The sequence below is a fragment of the Chionomys nivalis genome, chromosome 6 (assembly GCF_950005125.1).
Source record: "Chionomys nivalis chromosome 6, mChiNiv1.1, whole genome shotgun sequence".
Classification (NCBI taxonomy): Eukaryota; Metazoa; Chordata; class Mammalia; order Rodentia; family Cricetidae; genus Chionomys; species Chionomys nivalis.
This window is the reverse complement of record NC_080091.1, coordinates 13,663,755-13,682,335: the sequence shown is the minus strand read 5'-3', so window position 1 is coordinate 13,682,335 and position 18,581 is coordinate 13,663,755. Positions and strand designations below refer to the sequence as shown.

Genomic DNA, 18,581 nt, shown 5'->3' with positions numbered 1-18,581 from the left:
AAGATGTTACAGGCATGTTTAACAGCTGGCAGCAAGAAAGCACCTGATTTGCACACCAAGTATTGGCTTCAAAACACACTCTGTGCCATCTTCATGAAATGGGCAGACAGTTCCATTAGAACAGAGGCAGCGACTCTCAACCTTCGCAGTGCTGCGGCCCTTTAGTAGAGTTCATGTTGTGGTGATCCCAATCATCAAATTATCTCATTGTTACTTCATAAATATAAGTATCTGATATGCAGGATGTATGATATGCAACTCTCAAAGGGGTTGTGAGCCACAGGCTCAGAACCTCTGCCTTAGATGAAGACCTTGGATGGGAGACGAAAACACCGAGCAATGATTTTCCTCAGAAAATTAAGCTTGAAGAACAATGGAAACAATTCGCTAAAACAATCTAAAAGGCCCCTGCACTCTTATGTAGATGCTCCTGGGGGGATGTGCTGTGAGCTCAGGGCCTTGTGGAACCCTCCCAGGCTCCGCCCTACCCAGATGCCCCATAGAGAAAGTCCCTGTGTTTCTGTACTATAAAATGCTGTAGACTCAGCTGCAGGAAGCTGCTAGCATTCCACTGCCTCCATTCCCACTTGTGACAATGGGTCTCCAAAGTGTGGCAAATATTTGAAGGGACAAGTGAAGGCCAAATGGAAACTTTCAAGCCCAGTTGCTTCTTGTGGCCCCATCATATCCACCCTCCAGGATGTCTGGGGACAGGTACACAACACCCCAGGGCTCAACAAGGAGCAGGCATTGGTCTTGAGTCCTTTGCCTAGTGCTTTTTGCTGATACTTGACCTTGATCAGAAAAGTAAAATACTCATTATCCTTTGCTTGTCTTCAGAGAATGCTTACCTAGCCCTATGTCAGGGCCCGAAGCTACAGCAAGCTATGAAACACATTATTTGTGTGTGTCGTCACTCAACACCCTATTCACTCTTTATTTGCTATGGCTTTCAAAGCCAGGTGTGCCACACACACCTAAGGTGTGACAGAGGAACCCAGATTCATGATATAATGCTTTCTGTTTGCCATTTCTTCTTCCCTTTCAATTTCTCTAATAGACATGCAAGCACAGGAAAGGAAAACACCCATTAGTCAACAGGCTAGATTTAAAAGCATTTAATGACATAGCATATATTTAACAGATAGGGCAAAAGTTGAGAGGGACAGGTCGTACGATGGAGCACCAGGCCCGAGCAACCACTCCCTATCCAGGCTCAGACTCTGGAGTTCATTCTTATCAATGCCATTTTGATTGTGCAGTAAGATGAAAACTTGTCATTACAATAGTTACAGTGACAGAGAAATGCACACTATGTATCAAATAGCAAGGTAATGAAGCAAATTATAACAGTGTGGCCACGCACAAGCAAGTAACCATTAGAGTAACATTACTTTGTCCAGTAAATGCTTCAGTTCCACTTATATGCTTACCAGTGATTTAAAGGGTTTATTATACATCTAGTTTTATTATACTTTGTACTAGAATTATCTCAAACATACAATATAATGTATTTCAGAAAAAAAAGATTGAAATTACAGATTATTTAAAACCTTATCAGTTTTCTATTCCTTCTTGTATACCGACATTCTGAACGGTCACAGCAACTGCTGCAGGAGAGCCGCATGTCATGTGTTAGTAAGTGATGCCAGACAAGAACTGTTTGGCCTGGAGGTTTCCATGGAGCTGTGCTATGGCTGCAGCGAGAGACCATGATACACAATCTGTTTAGTAAAGGTTATACCCAGCATGGGCACTTGGAATAGTCAAGACTCAGGGTAACCACTGAAGTGAACGGAGAATAGTGTCAGGAAATCAGTCCATCGTCTCTGGAGAGCACAGGGAATATTGTGTAAGCACCGCTGCTTTGCAACCAACAGCATCAGAGGCGGGTTATTTCCAACACAGCCTCACAAAATTGAGGAACAGCTTAAATATTGAGATCTAATCTATATAATTTCATTAAAAAAATCTGGCCTTCCCTCTGCACCTCAAACTTTTGTTAACTTGGAGATAAAGTGTTTAGGTACGTTTCCCCCACCCTCAGAAATACTCTATAAATTAAAAAATTTATTTTTAAAAAAAGAAGGGAAAAAAAATCAACTACATGGAGGAACATTAGGCACAGAGTAATGTGTTGGTCTGAGCTTGCATGCTGGGCTCTCACTGAAAAGGTCAGAGAAGGGCAGGACGAGAGGGAAGTTCACTTCTTTTTGCCGAAAAGGCTGAACCTCTTCTCTTTGTCTTTCTCTTTGTCCTTCTCCCTCTTGCCGGGACTAGACTCGCTGGTGATGGTGACAACGCTGGTGGGTAAGGTCTGCGCCCGGCTGGATGCTGGCGTACTCTGGGTGCTGGCGGACAGGTCGTGTTTGTCGGAGGAGATGGCGGAGGAAATGGCCTGGATCCATGTGTTCATTTCCTCCTAGACAGGGGAAGGGACACAGGTAAGAGCTGGTTAAGAGGGGTGAGCACACGATGTTTGGGTCTCTGTGAGCAGCGCCTCTAACTAGGTCCACTGTCATTAGGGCATCACTGAAGAGTGGAGACGGCTATGGCTCAGCTTCACAGATGAGCTCAGGGCTATGGCACCCATAGGCCACTCTGGGGTTTCTCCTACACACCTACAGGAGCTAGAAGACTAGTCTCAGGCTGCAAGACACCATTCTCACCCTAGAAAGTACTCTCCCGACCGCCCTGAAAACAGAACAAAAACCACTTGAAACTTAAAACGCTGCACATGTTGTCATCACTGAGGTAACCCTCTCTTCTCCGAGGTGGGGCAGTTTCCAGGAATGGAGCACAGTGCGGAGGCTTCAGACGGGGCACCAGGACATGCACCCGGTCCTGGGACCCCTCACTGTGCCTTGCCCCACAAGGAGCAGCAGGCAAGGTCTTTGCTCTGAGGCTCCAGAGGATCTGATGAGGGCCAGCAAGGTGACATTTACTGCTTTTGGGCCCAGTGTTGTGACTATGGAGACCAGAGAGACGCCCCACAGATACTCCCACGATCTTCAGTATCCGGGAAAACGAAAATAAGCAGTAACTTACGTCATCTTTGGCTTGGAAGAGGTACTCATTGCCATCATTTAGTCTGTAATTTCAAGAAAATAATATTTTACAATTGTGTAGGTAATCATTTTATGTTAGAAAGTCCTTATCTAGTGTGAGCTATAAGCAAGCCTTGGGACTGACCTCAGGAACACCAACAGAGCTACATGCACCATCGACTGTCTGCGCAGGCGCGGAGACAGCCCCTGCATTAGTCATGTATTCAGCAGGCCAACCCAATACGCACAGACAATCCGGTCCTTTAATCTAACAGAAAGACCAAAAAATCCCCAACCACAAGAAAGCTTGCCTTGTTATGGCAATTACCACTTGGATTCTTGATTGATGATCAAAAAGGAATTCAAGAGATAACTCTTCAAAACCAGTTAAGGGGTCAGACTACCTGAAACTCCTGTGATAAGATGTCTGTCTCTATGGTCCAAAGTCTCTGTCTCTGTGTCAACTCCAGCCATAACCCCCCAGTGCCATCCTCGGCCCAGACCAACTAAGATACAACTTGTTGGGTCCCAGAGGAATAGAGCAATCGGTAGCAAACTAAGTAACCAGTCAGCAAGATGCTTTACTTTCGCACGCAAATGTATTTTTCAAATCTGTGTGTGCATGCGCACTAACACAGGTTAACAGACAACCTGCAGGCTAGCCCTTCCCTTCCACGTGGGTTCTGAGAACTGGTGTAGTCAGGTTTGAGAGACAAAATGGTTTGCCTATTCCCAACCACAAGGGAATGGGGTGCGGATGTGGCATGGGGGGTGTCTTCCACAAGGAGGAGTCATTTGGGAGCAGAAGTGTGGGAAGAGCTGGGGAGGATGGCCTGTGTCACCCAACTACTTCCTGTCTGTCTCCTCAGGCTCTGGGGTGACTCAGTGCCTCTCTCTGGAGCACCCAACGGTAACTCCTGCGTCTGCACAAGCCAGAGAGGCTCAAAATCTTTGAAAAGATTCTTTTCTCAAGCTTCCATTGTATAGTGAGATGTTAAACGCCCATCAGCAGTGCCAGGCAAGAGTTCTAGGTCATGAAAGGAAGGCTCCCTTCGTCGGGGTCCAGCTGCACAGCCGAGCACAGGGAAGTGGCCCTTGGTCCCACAGACCCAGTGAGTCTCACTAGGTCATCTGCAGACTGGGTGTTCGCTTTCTTAGGGACTGAGAATGTCAGGAGGAAGCACACCCATACAGCGCTTTGTGGGAAAACCAACTCCTAGGGAGATGAACACACCCAGGCAAACCCGTGACAATGCTCACCTTAGCTTGAACACATGCTTCTTCTTCTTGTAATCAAGGGCCACTTCACAGACAGCCTCCTTCAAACTCACAGGGACCTCACTGTGGTAGGGGATGCCGGAAGCAGCACTCTTGGCGTCTTTATAGAAGCCCATTTCCTGGTTATTTATGACGCAATAAACATTGTGCCAGGACCTGAATGAGTGTGGCAGAGAGAGAGAGAGAGAGAGAGAAAGATCAGGGCTGTGTCTCACACTTGCTGAAAGAAACCAGAATCTCACATGAAAATGACCCGCACACATGTGCTACCCCTTGCTAAAAGCCTTTCAGAAAACTGAACTGACAGGGAATCGCCCCCACCCCCACTCTATGCAGCCTCTTTGGGGCAGCCCACATGGCTCAGTAGCAGCTTCAGAGAAATGCAGCTCTCTGGGGGCTGGAGAGATGGCTCAGAGGTTAAGAGCACTGACTGCTCTTCTAGAGGTCATGAGTTCAATTCCCAGCAACCACATGGTGGCTCACAACCATCTGTAGTGAGATCTGGCGCCCTCCTCTGGCTTGCAGGCATACATAGAGGCAGAGTAATAAATAAATCTTAAAAAAAAAAAAAAAAAAAAAAAAAAGCCGGGCGATGGTGGCGCACGCCTTTAATCCCAGCACTCGGGAGGCAGAGGCAGGCGGATCTCTGTGAGTTCGAGACCAGCCTGGTCTACAGAGCTAGTTCCAGGACAGGCTCCAAAGCCACAGAGAAACCCTGTCTCGAAAAACCAAAAAAAAAAAAAAAAAAAGAAAAAAAAGAAATGCTGCACGGAGGGCTGGCTCCTAGTCTCAGTGCCGCTCTGTGTGGGTGGACGCAGGGCTGTTAGCATCTATGGGGCCCTCGGGAGAGTTGGACTCAGGTGTGGCCCGGTGGTATGGCCTTGTATGACACAAGCCCTTGGAGAGTGGATGCCTTATGTGTACACAGCAGTCTTAGACATCGGGGTGAGCAGCCAAGCACACAAGCTTTAGGGTTAGATGCGGTTTCCCCTCAGCTTTGCCCTTTGTCAGAGGTCTTGAAGAGTATGCCTTTAAATCTGTCACAGCCCTGCTTCCTCATCAGCCAAGTAATAAAACTAGAGACTGGTGGGAGAGCCGATGTGGACACAGGAGTGTCACTGAGTGCTAAACCCCACAGTCATTTCACTTCAGGAAGACTGGTCAACGCACTCCAGGAAGCTCCTCCGGAAGAGCCACAGGCCCCGCTCCCGCTCTTCCTGCCCACATGCCCATCCCCAGTGAGCTCGACCCCGGCCGGCCACCTCTGCAAGGGGAACTTGCCTTCCCACCTCCCACCTGGGCTGCCTTTACCTGCTCGAGGCCTTCTTATTGTGGGCCTCCCACTCATGCTTCCGATTGAGGAAGCCTTCCATCTGGGCCGCTGCTGTCTCTTGGGTCCTGGCTGGCAGGGTGGCAGCACTCTGGGCCGGAAGTGCAGATTTGGCCTTGCGGTCAGAGGTGGGAGAGGGAATGGGACTGGACTCTTTGGAGCTTGTCCTCTGCTCGGCAGCACCGTTGACCATTTCACTTGTGTCCATGGTTTCTGCCATCTAGGGACATTGGAGAGGCCATTCAGCTAACCCCGAGAGCAAGGGGCGACCACATACGCTCTGACTCGCACACGTGGCTGTGTATAAAAGCCTGGCACAGATGGAGGCAGTACAGTAAAACCATTGCACACCCCGCAAAGCCAGCTGGACGCCAAGGACATTAGAAGGTGGGAATGGATTAATGCCCGCCCGCTTGCGGGGAAGTGAGAAAAGCGAAATGCCAGGATGAGTTTTACTGCACTCCGCTCCTCTGATCGCTCTGTTTTCTCTGACATAGCTCAGATCATCTCCTCCATGGCTACTTTAACACACAAAGACGATGGTGACAGTCACACACGTTAAATATGAGAGTGGACGTTATACAGCAGCCTTATACAGCAACCACCTTACAGCCAAGGGTCTCACCAGAAGGGCTGAAGTAGAAGCAAAGGGGCATTCACAAACAGATGGAGAGACAATCCTATCAGAACTACACAGCATTCCCAGGTGCAACAAGGAAACACCTTCGGTTTCTGAAAGAGGCTCCCTGGTTCTCCTCTCCCCCTCCCTCCAAATACCACCATAAACACATGCAGAAATTAGGACAACAGTCATGCATTTCATAGCTATCTTCCCCGTTAGACTGTGGGACTTGAGAGCTGAAAGGAAAGGAGGCAAGTCAACAAACGGCAACGGAACCACATCTGCCCAAGTTGAGTCGTAAGTGGGTTGTAGTTTTTGTTAAAGGAGTTGGAAAAGCCAATCACAGTCACTCAACACCACACAGCTATTTACCCCCAAACAAAGACAGAACCAGGGCCTTCCCCATCACGGGTGGTTGATCACGGTGCCTTGCTGCACTGAGACGAGAGCCCAGAGGCAGCCAGGCTTCCAGCGGCTCTGACCCTTCAGTCTGCAGACGTCTTCAGGAGCGTTCCTTCCCAAGCTCACTTTAAATTGTAACCCACACGGGTTTTCGGCTTTGGAAATGTAGTAGTGTCTTGATTCATTATGGTTTTCGGCCTGTGTACCATCAACTGTGTACCATTAACTGTAGCAGCCTCTGGCTGATATACCCAGGGCATGGATTAGCAAGTTACTAAAGCTGGGGGTGGCTGATGCTTTAGTAGATTACAGACAACCTGCACCCCTCATACACGGACAAACATGGAAGTATCAGTGGCATAGACATTAGCTATAATCCCCACCACTGCTGCCCAGAGTCAGAGTGACACCCAGTTAGCAGCAGCCTCGGCAGTATAAAGAGGTGAACTGGCCACCACCACTTGAACACTCACATCTGTCAACTCTCTTGCTTAGGTCTTATCTAGATTGATGGACCCAGGGCTTCATTCTAAACAAAGTGAATTTCCTGGGGAAATGACAATGGAAACTTGCCAATAGTGCAGGGAATTATAGGCTTATGTAAAGTATCATAATTAGCATCAAGGTTTAGGCTGTGACTAGAGACTATGCAATCTTAAGGTTCTTTCTGCTTAAAATTCATTATTCTCTTTTATCAGTATGGTGAATGTATCATTGGGGCAAAAAGAAAAGAGGGTGGGGGAGAGAGTGCTTGGTTTGCCTGGTTTTGCAAGCAACGCCTGCAGAAATGGTACGAGGAGTAGACTCCCCTTCTCCTCTCGCCAGTAGCTGGGACTGCAGGCATATCCTGCTACACCTGGCTCCTCCTTCCACTGTTAAGGGCAGGTTGTAGGAGGGGAAATAACCAAGACAAAACCCAAGTCAAAAGACTGTTGAGTGGATCTTAAAGTTGACACATCTCTTCTAGAGAGATCTCAGGAAACTCCTGTCAGGAGCAAGTGTGAGCTGGTGTGGAAGGCCTGAGCCAGGTGAGTGCAAAGAAACATGGGTTAGTACACAGACACCAGAAAAAAAAATTTACTGCTGCAGTTTTGACTTGAAAACCACTAGAGGCAGAGACTCGGGTAGGCATTCATTTATCGGGGTTGGTCACATCTCAAGGTAGGTGAAGGCAGGGGAAGTTTCTTCTGATGGAAATTCTGCAGCAAAAATTTTTTCTTTGGAGTTAGAAGGAAAGAGAAAACCCCAAACCAGTATGCAGAGATAATTAATGTTCATGTGAATGAATGAAATCACTAACCAAGGAAACGATGAAAATAAAAGGAACAAAAATGAATTTTAATGGACATGTGCTGGAAGCATGCCAACAGACAACACACCACTAGAGACAAACATCAAAAGCAAATCATAGTGATCAAACAATGGTACATGTGACCCCCGGCCCCTCCCCCCAGCTGTTGCTTCTCTTTAGCCATTAGTTCAGAGTGCTTTCGAGGCCGGGCACATCTGAGACACTGAAATCAGGTGACATGAATGCAGCACGACAACTATTAGCACAGGAAACACCTGATTGGTTTTCAAAGTACACGAAGCAACACCATTTTCGAGTTCATTAACATGAGTCTCTGCACCATCACCCAAAGGAAGGAAATTGCTATTTCTTCTTCCAATCCAATCCAATTGTTAATTAAAAATATAGACAAAAATAGGCATCATGGCAATCCTGTCTTGTGTGCTTCTATGGGTTTTGTCTTTTGAATTTAAAAAAAGCATTAAAATTTGGTATCAGTCTGGATGATACAAAATTTAAGTGCACACACACATACACACATATATGGAAAGATCATATATGTATATACATATATGATCAGTGACATAATATGATATGGGGCCATAAAGACATGGTCAGGGAACCCTAGTGACCAATGAAAAAGTTAAGAGTCCCCCCCCCAATAAATTTGGATTTGTTTTAAGGCAGAGACCCAATAATGATGCATACTAGCCCAGAATATAAGAAGCTTGGCGTCTATCTAGATACCTATCTACAGCTCTAGGTAGATAGATATGTACATAGAGATTAGGAAAAACAAACAAGATGCTATATGACGTTATCCTGACAAAAGAAAAAAAAATGCATCATGAAATGAAAAGACAAGTTAGACTTCGCTCATGGAAAACACATACCAAACAGGTCCTGACTCCACTAACAATCTAAATATGGCAAGGAAGCAAGGGAGTGTCTTGCAAGGTTTTTCTGCAATGTGGGTTTGGTTTCGTTTAGATCAGAACCAGGAAATCACCTTCCACCAGTTTTTACTCCTAAGGAAAAGGACTGCTGTTAAAATGTTTTCAATCCCCGCTAGTGGCCCGATACATGCCATCCTGAAGACTCCTTACTAGAGAACTCCACAAAGAATCTTGAGAAAAGGAATGAATCCCAGGATTCACTGGAGACACACAAAACAGATTTTCTCTTTAGAGACAATGAAGTAACCCTCTAGGGCCAGGATGCCTCTCCAAGTGCTCCCAGGCTTGGGCCAATGAGTGGACCTTCAAGTAATCAGGATGAACCAAAATGGTTTTTGCTCCATTTGCTTAAAAAAGGACAACGTATTTTTGACACCCTGAAGTCTCTGACTGGATGGAGGCCTGAAGTCTGGTAGGCAGACCCCTGAAACACATGGAGAGCTGCTGGCACCTGCCATGACCTGAGTGCTGACAGTGGTGACATTGAGCAAGACAGAGCTGGTGGCAGCAGTCCCAGGCTGGCTGTAAGATGTGTCACACAGAGGCCTACAGTTCTAGGTTGAGGACTTGGCAGAAAAGAGAGGATTACTGGGTTTATACAAAGTAATAAATGACCTCAAAATAATAAGTGGTCTCAGAACGTTTGGGGTCCTGCACCTAAAACTTAAACAGCTCCCCAACAAGATTATTCAGCTTCTTTCCTGTCGTTTCAATGAATGCATTCTCCATGGAATGTTACAGAATGACTGCACACATACCTTAGTAGTGAATGTCTCCTTCCTTACACACCAGTCTTCCTAGTTACTAAACTACCACAGGTTAACAATACTTCTAATAACACAGCACCTATAGCAGAGAACTGGGCCCTGTTAGTACAACTTGGACGTTTCGTACCTGTTAGACTCTAGTTTCTTCATTATGCTGTCATTTAATTTAAATTTCTCATGTAATAAAGTAAAAAGCTCACAATAAATAAACAAAAAAGTATGCTGCTTCAAGGCAATGAGCATCCAAATAAACATAAATTAAATGCAAACAAATATGAAATCAAGGAAGTTATGAATTAACTAAAAATTTTTAACACTTTGGGTGACAGGGAAGCCAAAAGGTCAAAACCAACAGGATGTGGAAAGAGTGGTTCTTGACAAACGGTAGTGAACTTCACAGTCCAGACCACGAATGGTCACTGGCTGTCCGTCTGCTATTAAAGTTTTTGTAGTTTTGGTACGTTTGAGAGCGGTAACTAACCCGTGGAGATCCCTGTTCAGCTGGCAAACCATTCTGGGAAACTTGGTCTCCTTTTGAAGTATCCCTGTTAGGGTGGTTGGGAGAAAGGGGAAAGGAGAGAGGGGGAACAGAAAGAAGGGGAGAGAGAAAGAAAAAACAAAACAAGTATAAGCACCCTTCTTTCACATAATGCCCCGCTGTTAAACTCGGCACTTTTAGACAGTACAATAGAGTTCAGCCCTCAGAAACACTGTCCCCACGTAACTCCAGTGCCGGCTTCCATGGAGCGTATACGCCATCAATAGCCTTTTGCAAATAGAAAATCAGTTCTCCCTACCACTGGTGCCTCTCCCCGTGAGTCACGTGTAAAGTACGGATGAGCGCACTGGCGCCGCCCTCCACACTTCACTCCGTGAGACTGTTCCCAACTTACCGTGCTCATCTGTTACTTAGGATGGATTCTAAACAGCATAAATGGAGTCACGAACAGTGAGGATATGTGGCCTAGCTCCACATGGCGCCCTGTAACCTCACTTATCACTGACGTCAGCGGTCTAGCCCCACCACCACCACCAGTGCCTCACCATTGCTGGGACTCAGCCTCCTCTGAAACCTTCGTGCTTGGCTCCGGAGAAGGCGGCCGCCTCTTTCTTTCTTCTTCCTCTTGCTGTCTGCGCACTTCCAGTAACTCCAACTAAGGGAGAACAGGGAGTTGTTTACCATGGCTCCTTACTGCTCTTGAAGAAAGATCCTAGAAACCTGGGACCCTTTTTCTAGTAGTTCATGTTGGATAGCCTCAAGGGTCAGCACTCCAAAGACAATGACAGTGTGTCCAGGCATGTTATAGGTACAGTCTAAACCTGTAAGGGATGAAGGGCTGTCTATCCTTGCTGGAAAATCCCTTTGGGTGGTTGTATGCCCTCTGGGAGTAGGAATTTTAGTTCAAAATTGAGCCCCGCATCTCTTAACTGGTTTGGGGAGGAAAAGCTGCCATGGGTTTTACGCTAGACTTTCTATGAAGTCTCAATTAAAATCCAGCAAAGACTCACAGAAACTTTCAAGGAAGCCTTTTATATTGTAGTAGAGAAACAGAGAAAAAAAAAAGTCACAAAACAGTCTACCTGAAATGAGTTCATTTCATGAGCAATAAATATACTCTAAAAGAATTCTGTTTTGACACATATTGACTCTGCAGAAGAACGGAAGTCGGAGGCCATTCTCTATGAGGATGAAAGTTTTGAAGGAAGAAAGATCAGTACTTGGCTCTACAGCTAAGTAAAGCTCTGGCTGGCAGAGAAGATCATCTGGAACGGAGATGATTTAACAGTGCTCCAAGACCAAGACATGGCCTGAAGCCCATTCAAATCCCAGAATCCACACCAACAGGCAAGACACGGTGCCCAACATCCTGAGGCTACTCACTGTTGTCAGTCTTTCCAGGGCGGAGAATCTCTCATCCCAGGTTGCTGCAGACTTTTCAAATGCCTCGTGGCGCTTGATCAGTTTCTCCACTTCATCCACGCTCTGGCCAATTTCGCGGCTGGATAGGTATGGTTCCTGTCCGAGCAGCCAAGCCTCAGCCACACTGGCATCCCTTGAGAACTGATGGACCTCCAAAACTGCACAGGGAACCAAGAGTGAGTGTGGATCACAGGGTCACATGATAGCAGTACTCTAAGCACAGCTAGCTCATCATCTATGCAACCAAAATGCCATCAAACGTAAATTCAGTGAGCCACCTAGGCAACCTGTCTGCTGCCGTAAGACACATTACTAACGATAGGGGTAATTTTAATTGAGTTTTGATTTAAACACACACACACAAAATACTTTAACATGTAATCTATTTTAACATGTAATACTATTTTAACATGTAATCACCCTAAAATACTGTTGTCTGTTTGTTATGTGTTTGCCAAGCATAAATACAAGTTAAATTTTATACACAAGTACATACTGCAACATCAGTTTAAGAATATTTCCATTTCCCAAGTGCCTTGCGTAGATAGTGGCTCTCAAGTGGACTGTCCAGGCCTAGAATGTATTCTGGTCACAGGGCTCTAATTCTAAGAGATAAAACTGCAGAGCTCTACAGGGCACACAGCCTACATGTGTCAGGCTATTGGGTGGAGCAGGCGCCCACAGAGCAGCTTGTATTAGGCAATTGTATTAGTACAGTTTTCTCTTGGGAGATTGAGAGGGTGGATTGTACAGAAGGGAAGAGGCAGGGTTCTTTCCAAATGCTGTTCCTCTACGTGAAGAAAAAGCTCTCCTCCCACTGAAGTTACGAGGAAGGAGGTGGATTAGAACCGGCTTAACAGAGGGCCAACACCAGTCTCCGTGTATCTCACTCAGCCAGTCAGGTAAGGGCTGTGGGCAGCTGTCAGGGTACATAGCAAGCTGGCCTCATTTAGACATTGTGATGGATGCCCCCCAACATGCCAACTGAGAAGGAACTAGGAAACTGTCAATTCTTCAAGGTGGGTTCCATGCAAGTCATCACTGTAAACGCAGACAACAGTTTAATATCCAATTCACAGCAGTTTATGATACAGGCTTTGCTACACAAAAAGAAACTGCCCTAGACTTCTTAGAACTGGCAAACAAAATCCTCAATAACAGAATGGCCCCAAATATGATGCTCCTTTTAATGTTCAAATCAACCATGGGGTGCTATTCTTAAATTTTAAATCCAACGAGGGCTCACAGTTCCAGGCAAACTGTGGTTACACGCACACACGCATACACTTACACACGTACACTGACAGAGAGAGGGAGAGGGAGAGATTTTTTGTCTTTTGAGACAGAGTCTCTCTACATAGCCCTGTCTGTTCTTAGAACTTGCTATGTAGAGTAGGCTGGCCTTGAACTCACAGAGAACCATATGCTTCTACCTTCCCAGTGCTGGGATTAAAGGCATATACCACCATGGCCTGCATATTTTTTTTAAAGATTTACTTATTTATTATATATACAGTGTTTTGCCAGAAGAGAACACCAGATCGTAGTATAAATAATTGTGATCCACCATGTGGTTGTTGGGAATTGAACTCAGGACCTTTGGAAGAGCCATCTCTCCAGCCCCACCTTGTATACCTGTATTCATTTGAGCACAGGTGCCCACAGAAGCCAAAGATGTTAGACGCTCTGGGGCTGGAGCTATCCTGGGTATGAGTCTCTGAAATGGGTGCTGGGAACCGAATCAGGTTCTCTGGGAGGGTAGTAAGTGTTCTGAACCACTGAGTCATCTCTTCATTCACCCCCACTAGCCAGCGAGCAATAACAGATGGAGAGAAACATTTAGAACCTTGAAATCATTAAGTAATAATATAACATCAAAGAAAAAACACAAAAAATTGCACGCTTTCCATAGATACCCAGAAGAGCAGAAAGATAAGTGAAGTGTGTATGTCCTTACTCAGTCTTAGCCACTCCCATCGGTCTTCCCACTTGTCAATCATTTCTTTTCTTTTTTCTGTCAACTGCAGTAACTTTTCCTTGATCTGCAGAAAAAACAAGGGCCTTAGTAAAACACTGCAATCTTCGATCTTTCCCCTCAATGGTCACTTTGTACAAGAACGTCTATTTTCCCCTAAGCTAAGAAGCATCAGCTTGAGTGTATCTTTTACGTCTCGGCAGTGGCGAGAACACGGCTGCCTTTGCAGAGGGTGGGAGCTCTGTCTGCAGCCGACTGTGGTGAGGTAGCGCACTACACACTATGCTTGGCCTCACTGGACTGCGGGGCTCCTGGAAACTCCCATTCTGAAGAGAAGGACAATAATACTGGCAAAGCCTTGGCTTCTGAGAGACTCCATTCCTGTGAAGGATGTTACGTTAAGGGATGCCACCATCCTAACCAGAACCTGTGACCATCCATCAAGGAGGCCAAATACAGCACAGGTGGAGGCATAACACTGCCCGCTGACGAGCTCACTGGCTGTTGTTAACCTGACAACAGTGTCCGCTGACGAGCTCACTGGCTGCTGTTACACCTGACAACAGCGTCCGCTGACGAGCTCACTGGCTGTTGTTACACCTGACAAGTGTCCACTGACGAGCTCACTGGCTGTTGTTAACCTGACAACAGCGTCCACTGACGAGCTCACTGGCTGTTGTTAACCTGACAACAGCGTCCACTGACGAGCTCACTGGCTGCTGTTACACCTGACAACAGCGTCCGCTGACGAGCTCACTGGCTGCTGTTACACCTGACAAGTGTCCACTGACGAGCTCACTGGCTGTTGTTAACCTGACAACAGTGTCCACTGATGAGCTCACTGGCTGCTGTTACACCTGACAACGATGTCTGCTGATGAGCTCACTGGCTGCTGTTACACCTGACAACAGTGTCCACTGACAAGCTCACTGGCTGCTGTTAACCTGACAACAGTGTCCACTGACGAGCTCACTGGCTGTTGTTAACCTGACAACAGCGTCTGCTGACGAGCTCACTGGCTGTTGTTAACCGGACAACAGTGTCCACTGACGAGCTCACTGGCTGTTGTTACACCTGACAACAGCGTCCACTGACGAGCTCACTGGCTGCTGTTACACCTGACAACAGTGTCCGCTGACGAGCTCACTGGCTGCTGTTACACCTGACAACAGCGTCCACTGACGAGCTCACTGGCTGTTGTTACACCTGACAACAGCGTCCACTGACGAGCTCACTGGCTGCTGTTACACCTGACAACAGTGTCCGCTGACGAGCTCACTGGCTGTTGTTAACCTGACAACAGTGTCCGCTGACGAGCTCACTGGCTGTTGTACACCTGACAACAGCGTCCACTGACGAGCTCACTGGCTGCTGTTACACCTGACAACAGCGTCCGCTGACGAGCTCACTGGCTGCTGTTACACCTGACAACGATGTCTGCTGATGAGCTCACTGGCTGCTGTTACACCTGACAACAGTGTCCACTGACGAGCTCACTGGCTGCTGTTAACCTGACAACAGTGTCCACTGACGAGCTCACTGGCTGTTGTTAACCTGACAACAGCGTCTGCTGACGAGCTCACTGGCTGTTGTTAACCTGACAACAGTGTCCACTGACGAGCTCACTGGCTGTTGTTACACCTGACAACAATGTCTGCTGATGAGCTCACTGGCTGCTGTTACACCTGACAACAGTGTTTGCTGATGAGCTCACTGGCTGTTGTTACACCTGACAATGTCTGCTGATGAGCTCACTGGCTGTTGTTAACCTGACAACGATATCCGCTGATGAGCTCACTGGCTGCTGTTACACCTGGGATCCTCAAAAATGATCTCTGGTAAACGATTACTGACTTGGGACCTACAGTTTCATGTAACAGTCACTCTAGGCAGACAGTAAGTTTAAGAATTATGCAAAGGAATGCATTTATTGCACGTGTGCAGTAGACCCTGTTGAAGTAGGTCCTGTAGCAACACAACTACAAAGAATAAAAATATTAGAAAAAACTCTAACTACAATGAGCACGTGGACTTGACTCTTGCCATTCCTTAATACTGTACAATGATTTACCCTGGGTTAGGTATTAGATGGGATCCAGAGATGTTTTGAAGTTATAAATAAATCTGTTGACATTTTACATAAGGTATCTAACCAGCCATGGATTCTACTTTCCCAGAGGTCCTGGAACCAATCCCTGGAGATTCTGAGAGACAATGACAGACATGATACAAAATAAAATCATTTTCTACCCTAACACCGGTCGAGTTCATCCTACCTCCTCAGAAGCATAGTGTTTCCTTGCCAGCAGGGATTTCCCAAGTTCAATGCAAGTTGTGAAACTGTCATTGCGAGCATCAATTTCAGCTTTGATACCTTGATGATTATTCATTAACAGTTCAACAGAGGACACATCCCTGTAAGAAAGAAACATCTTCTTCAAGAGACCAAGCTTTAAGACATCATCAGAAGGAAACCAACGGCCTAACTGTCCTTTTAGGGCTGATTCACAGCCCTCGCTCAGGCCTAGACACTGGGACAAAGTTCAGCGATGCTTAACTCAGAACCAGCTAGCTCAAAGGCAGGCATCTTTAGGTGCATACAAGAAAGACACCGTCTTTCCGTTCATATCTTTACCTTCAAACATAGTGCAGGCAGACACTCCTTCAAGAAGGCACAAAGGCAGTTGGCTGTAAAAAAGAACAGCTGATAGCTGATGTCTTCGAGAATAAGAACTACAAAGCCAGATGTGGAAGGAAGGACACACCTTTAATCCCAGCACTTGGGAGGTGAAACAGGAGAATTTTAGATTTGAGGCCATAGAGGGAGACCCTATCTCAACAAAGCAAAGCAAAACAGAAGAGAAGAAAAGCAGCAGGCTTGGTGATGTGTACCTGTAATTCCAGAGGTACAGACAGGAGTTCAAAGCCAGCTCAGTTAGTACAGTTAGCACGTAGCTGAGGTACAGTCTCAAAAATAATAATAATAATAAAACAAATTATAGAAATTTAAGCTTAGTGCACCAGCTACTTGGGAGGCTGGTGCAGAAGGAATGCAGCCCAAGACCTAACCATTCAGTGAGTTTGTTTCAGAAAGGCTGGGGGCGGGGGTATAGACATGGGAAGATAGCAGCGGGGTGGGATGCAGTCCTGCAGTAGAGTGCTTTCTCAGCATGCATAGGCCCCAGTTCAATGGAGCTTAGAAATCAAAGACCTTCTCATGGGTCAAAACCAATAGGGCCTGGCTAAAGGACGCCGCTGCTTCTGAAGACATAAATAAGCTTCCCTGATCACACACTTTATTCCTCTGTCAACAGGAGCTGGCAAGGGTGGACTGTTGGTTATGCAGGCCCTTACTCTGTCCATCTATAAACTCCATTGCTTTGAATGAAAGCAATTTAAAGGGAATACACAAATCATTTCACCACACTTTTGAAACAAATGTCAGGGGTCAACGACACCTTTGTAATACATATGGAAACGAACAGTGACTTTTTAATATAACAAAGACACAGAAAAACAACTTGAAAAAGCCTGAGTGGGAAGGCCTGAGTGGGTGTGCAACATGAGGTGTGACGGTGAGAACCTAGGAGAGGTGAACTTCACCCACGGCTCCTTGTTCCCTAGCAACGGTGTATGGTGGACAACTGCAGAAAGGAGGCTTCTTTCTGGACACCCTCACCTCAAAGGCTAGGAGCCTCACCGTGGTTTCTCCTGAGCCTCGATCTGCCGGATGACATCTTCCATCCAGAGCATGAGGTCCCGGACCATGCTGAAGAAGCGGAACTTGTCTCCCGTGTCCACCAGCCGCACCCTGCGGCCCTCACAAGCATCCAGCAGGGACTTCCAGGCTTCCAGGACCTCATTCTCACGTTTCTGGATGTCATCAGCCTTGTCCCCTGCATAGGCTGCCTGTAGGCGGGCTGCGTCCTCCTGCAGCTGCTTCACCTGGGAAGTTCCAGGGGAGAAAAACCAGGTTTCACGACTGGGACCTTGCCCATCACCCACTCCCGTACTTACCTACTGCTCCACATACACAGGAATGAGGAGAGCATTAGCTTGTTGGGCCTGTGCCCCTTTACAAGCTCTTGTTTCACTGAGTACAGCCAAGCCAGGAAACCTCAAACCTACTGAGCTATGCTATTACGTACTGTTCAAATAATAAACCAAATGAAATGCTACAGGAACACAGAGAGCTGAGGTACCCTGGGACATAACGACACTGTTGGTGGGGACACGTGTAGATATATTATTCCAAGACAGAAATACCTTGACTGGGTGTGGTGGCATATATCTATAATCCCCAAACTCGAGGTAGAGGCAGAAGGATCAAGAACTCAAGGTTATCCTCAGCTATATAGTGAATTCCAAGCCACCCTGGGCTACATAAGACCCTAACTTTTTTAAAAAAAAAAAAAAAAGGGGGGGGGAGGGGGGAGCTGACAGATGGTTCAGCATTTGCTGTAAAAACCTGATGACTTTGAGTTTTAACACCCAACTACACACAACAGGAGGGACTAACTCTCAGTGCTGTCACCTGACCTACACATACACAGCTGAGTGTAGCCTCCACAATACACAAAATAGTGTTGTAAAGGCATTAACACTCTTTCTGTACCAAAGGGTGCAAATCAGGCTATTACTTTAGATAACGGTGGGGGGGTTTGCCATTATAATAGAAATCAGTGACTATTTTATACTTTTCCTTTTTTCTTTCTTTCTTTTTGAGACAGTTTCTTTTTTCTTTCTTTCTTTCTTTCTTTCTTTCTTTTTTTTTTTTTTTTTTTTGGTTTTTCGAGACAGGGTTTCTCTGTGGTTTTTGGAGCCTGTCCTGGAACTAGCTCTTGTAGACCAGGCTGGTCTCGAACTCACAGAGATCCGCCTGCCTCTGCCTCCCGAGTGCTGGGACTGAGACACAGTTTCTTTACGTAGCTCTGGATTGAGACACAGTTTCTTTATGTAGCTCTGGCTGTCCTCAAACTCACTACATAACCA

The 18,581-nt window shown here is 46.4% G+C and overlaps 1 protein-coding gene across 4 annotated transcripts in view; it reads right to left on the bottom strand.

The window, feature by feature from the left end:
- Nucleotides 1–1,103: 1,103 nt before the first annotated feature.
- Nucleotides 1,104–18,581, bottom strand: part of Sptbn1 (spectrin beta, non-erythrocytic 1) — a 169,624-nt gene continuing 152,146 nt past the window's right edge. For 2 of the 4 annotated variants that reach the window (XM_057771282.1, XM_057771283.1), the window contains exons 27-36: nt 17,290–17,534; nt 15,866–16,004; nt 13,572–13,656; nt 11,576–11,772; nt 10,738–10,847; nt 10,175–10,238; nt 5,637–5,875; nt 4,308–4,481; nt 3,049–3,091; nt 1,104–2,422 (exon numbers count right to left, since the gene is read on the bottom strand). In XM_057771282.1, the coding sequence (XP_057627265.1) occupies nt 2,204–2,422; nt 3,049–3,091; nt 4,308–4,481; nt 5,637–5,875; nt 10,175–10,238; nt 10,738–10,847; nt 11,576–11,772; nt 13,572–13,656; nt 15,866–16,004; nt 17,290–17,534 (1,515 nt within the window). In that variant the 3' untranslated portion in view covers nt 1,104–2,203. The other 2 variants (XM_057771284.1, XM_057771285.1) reach the window with 2 other exon arrangements.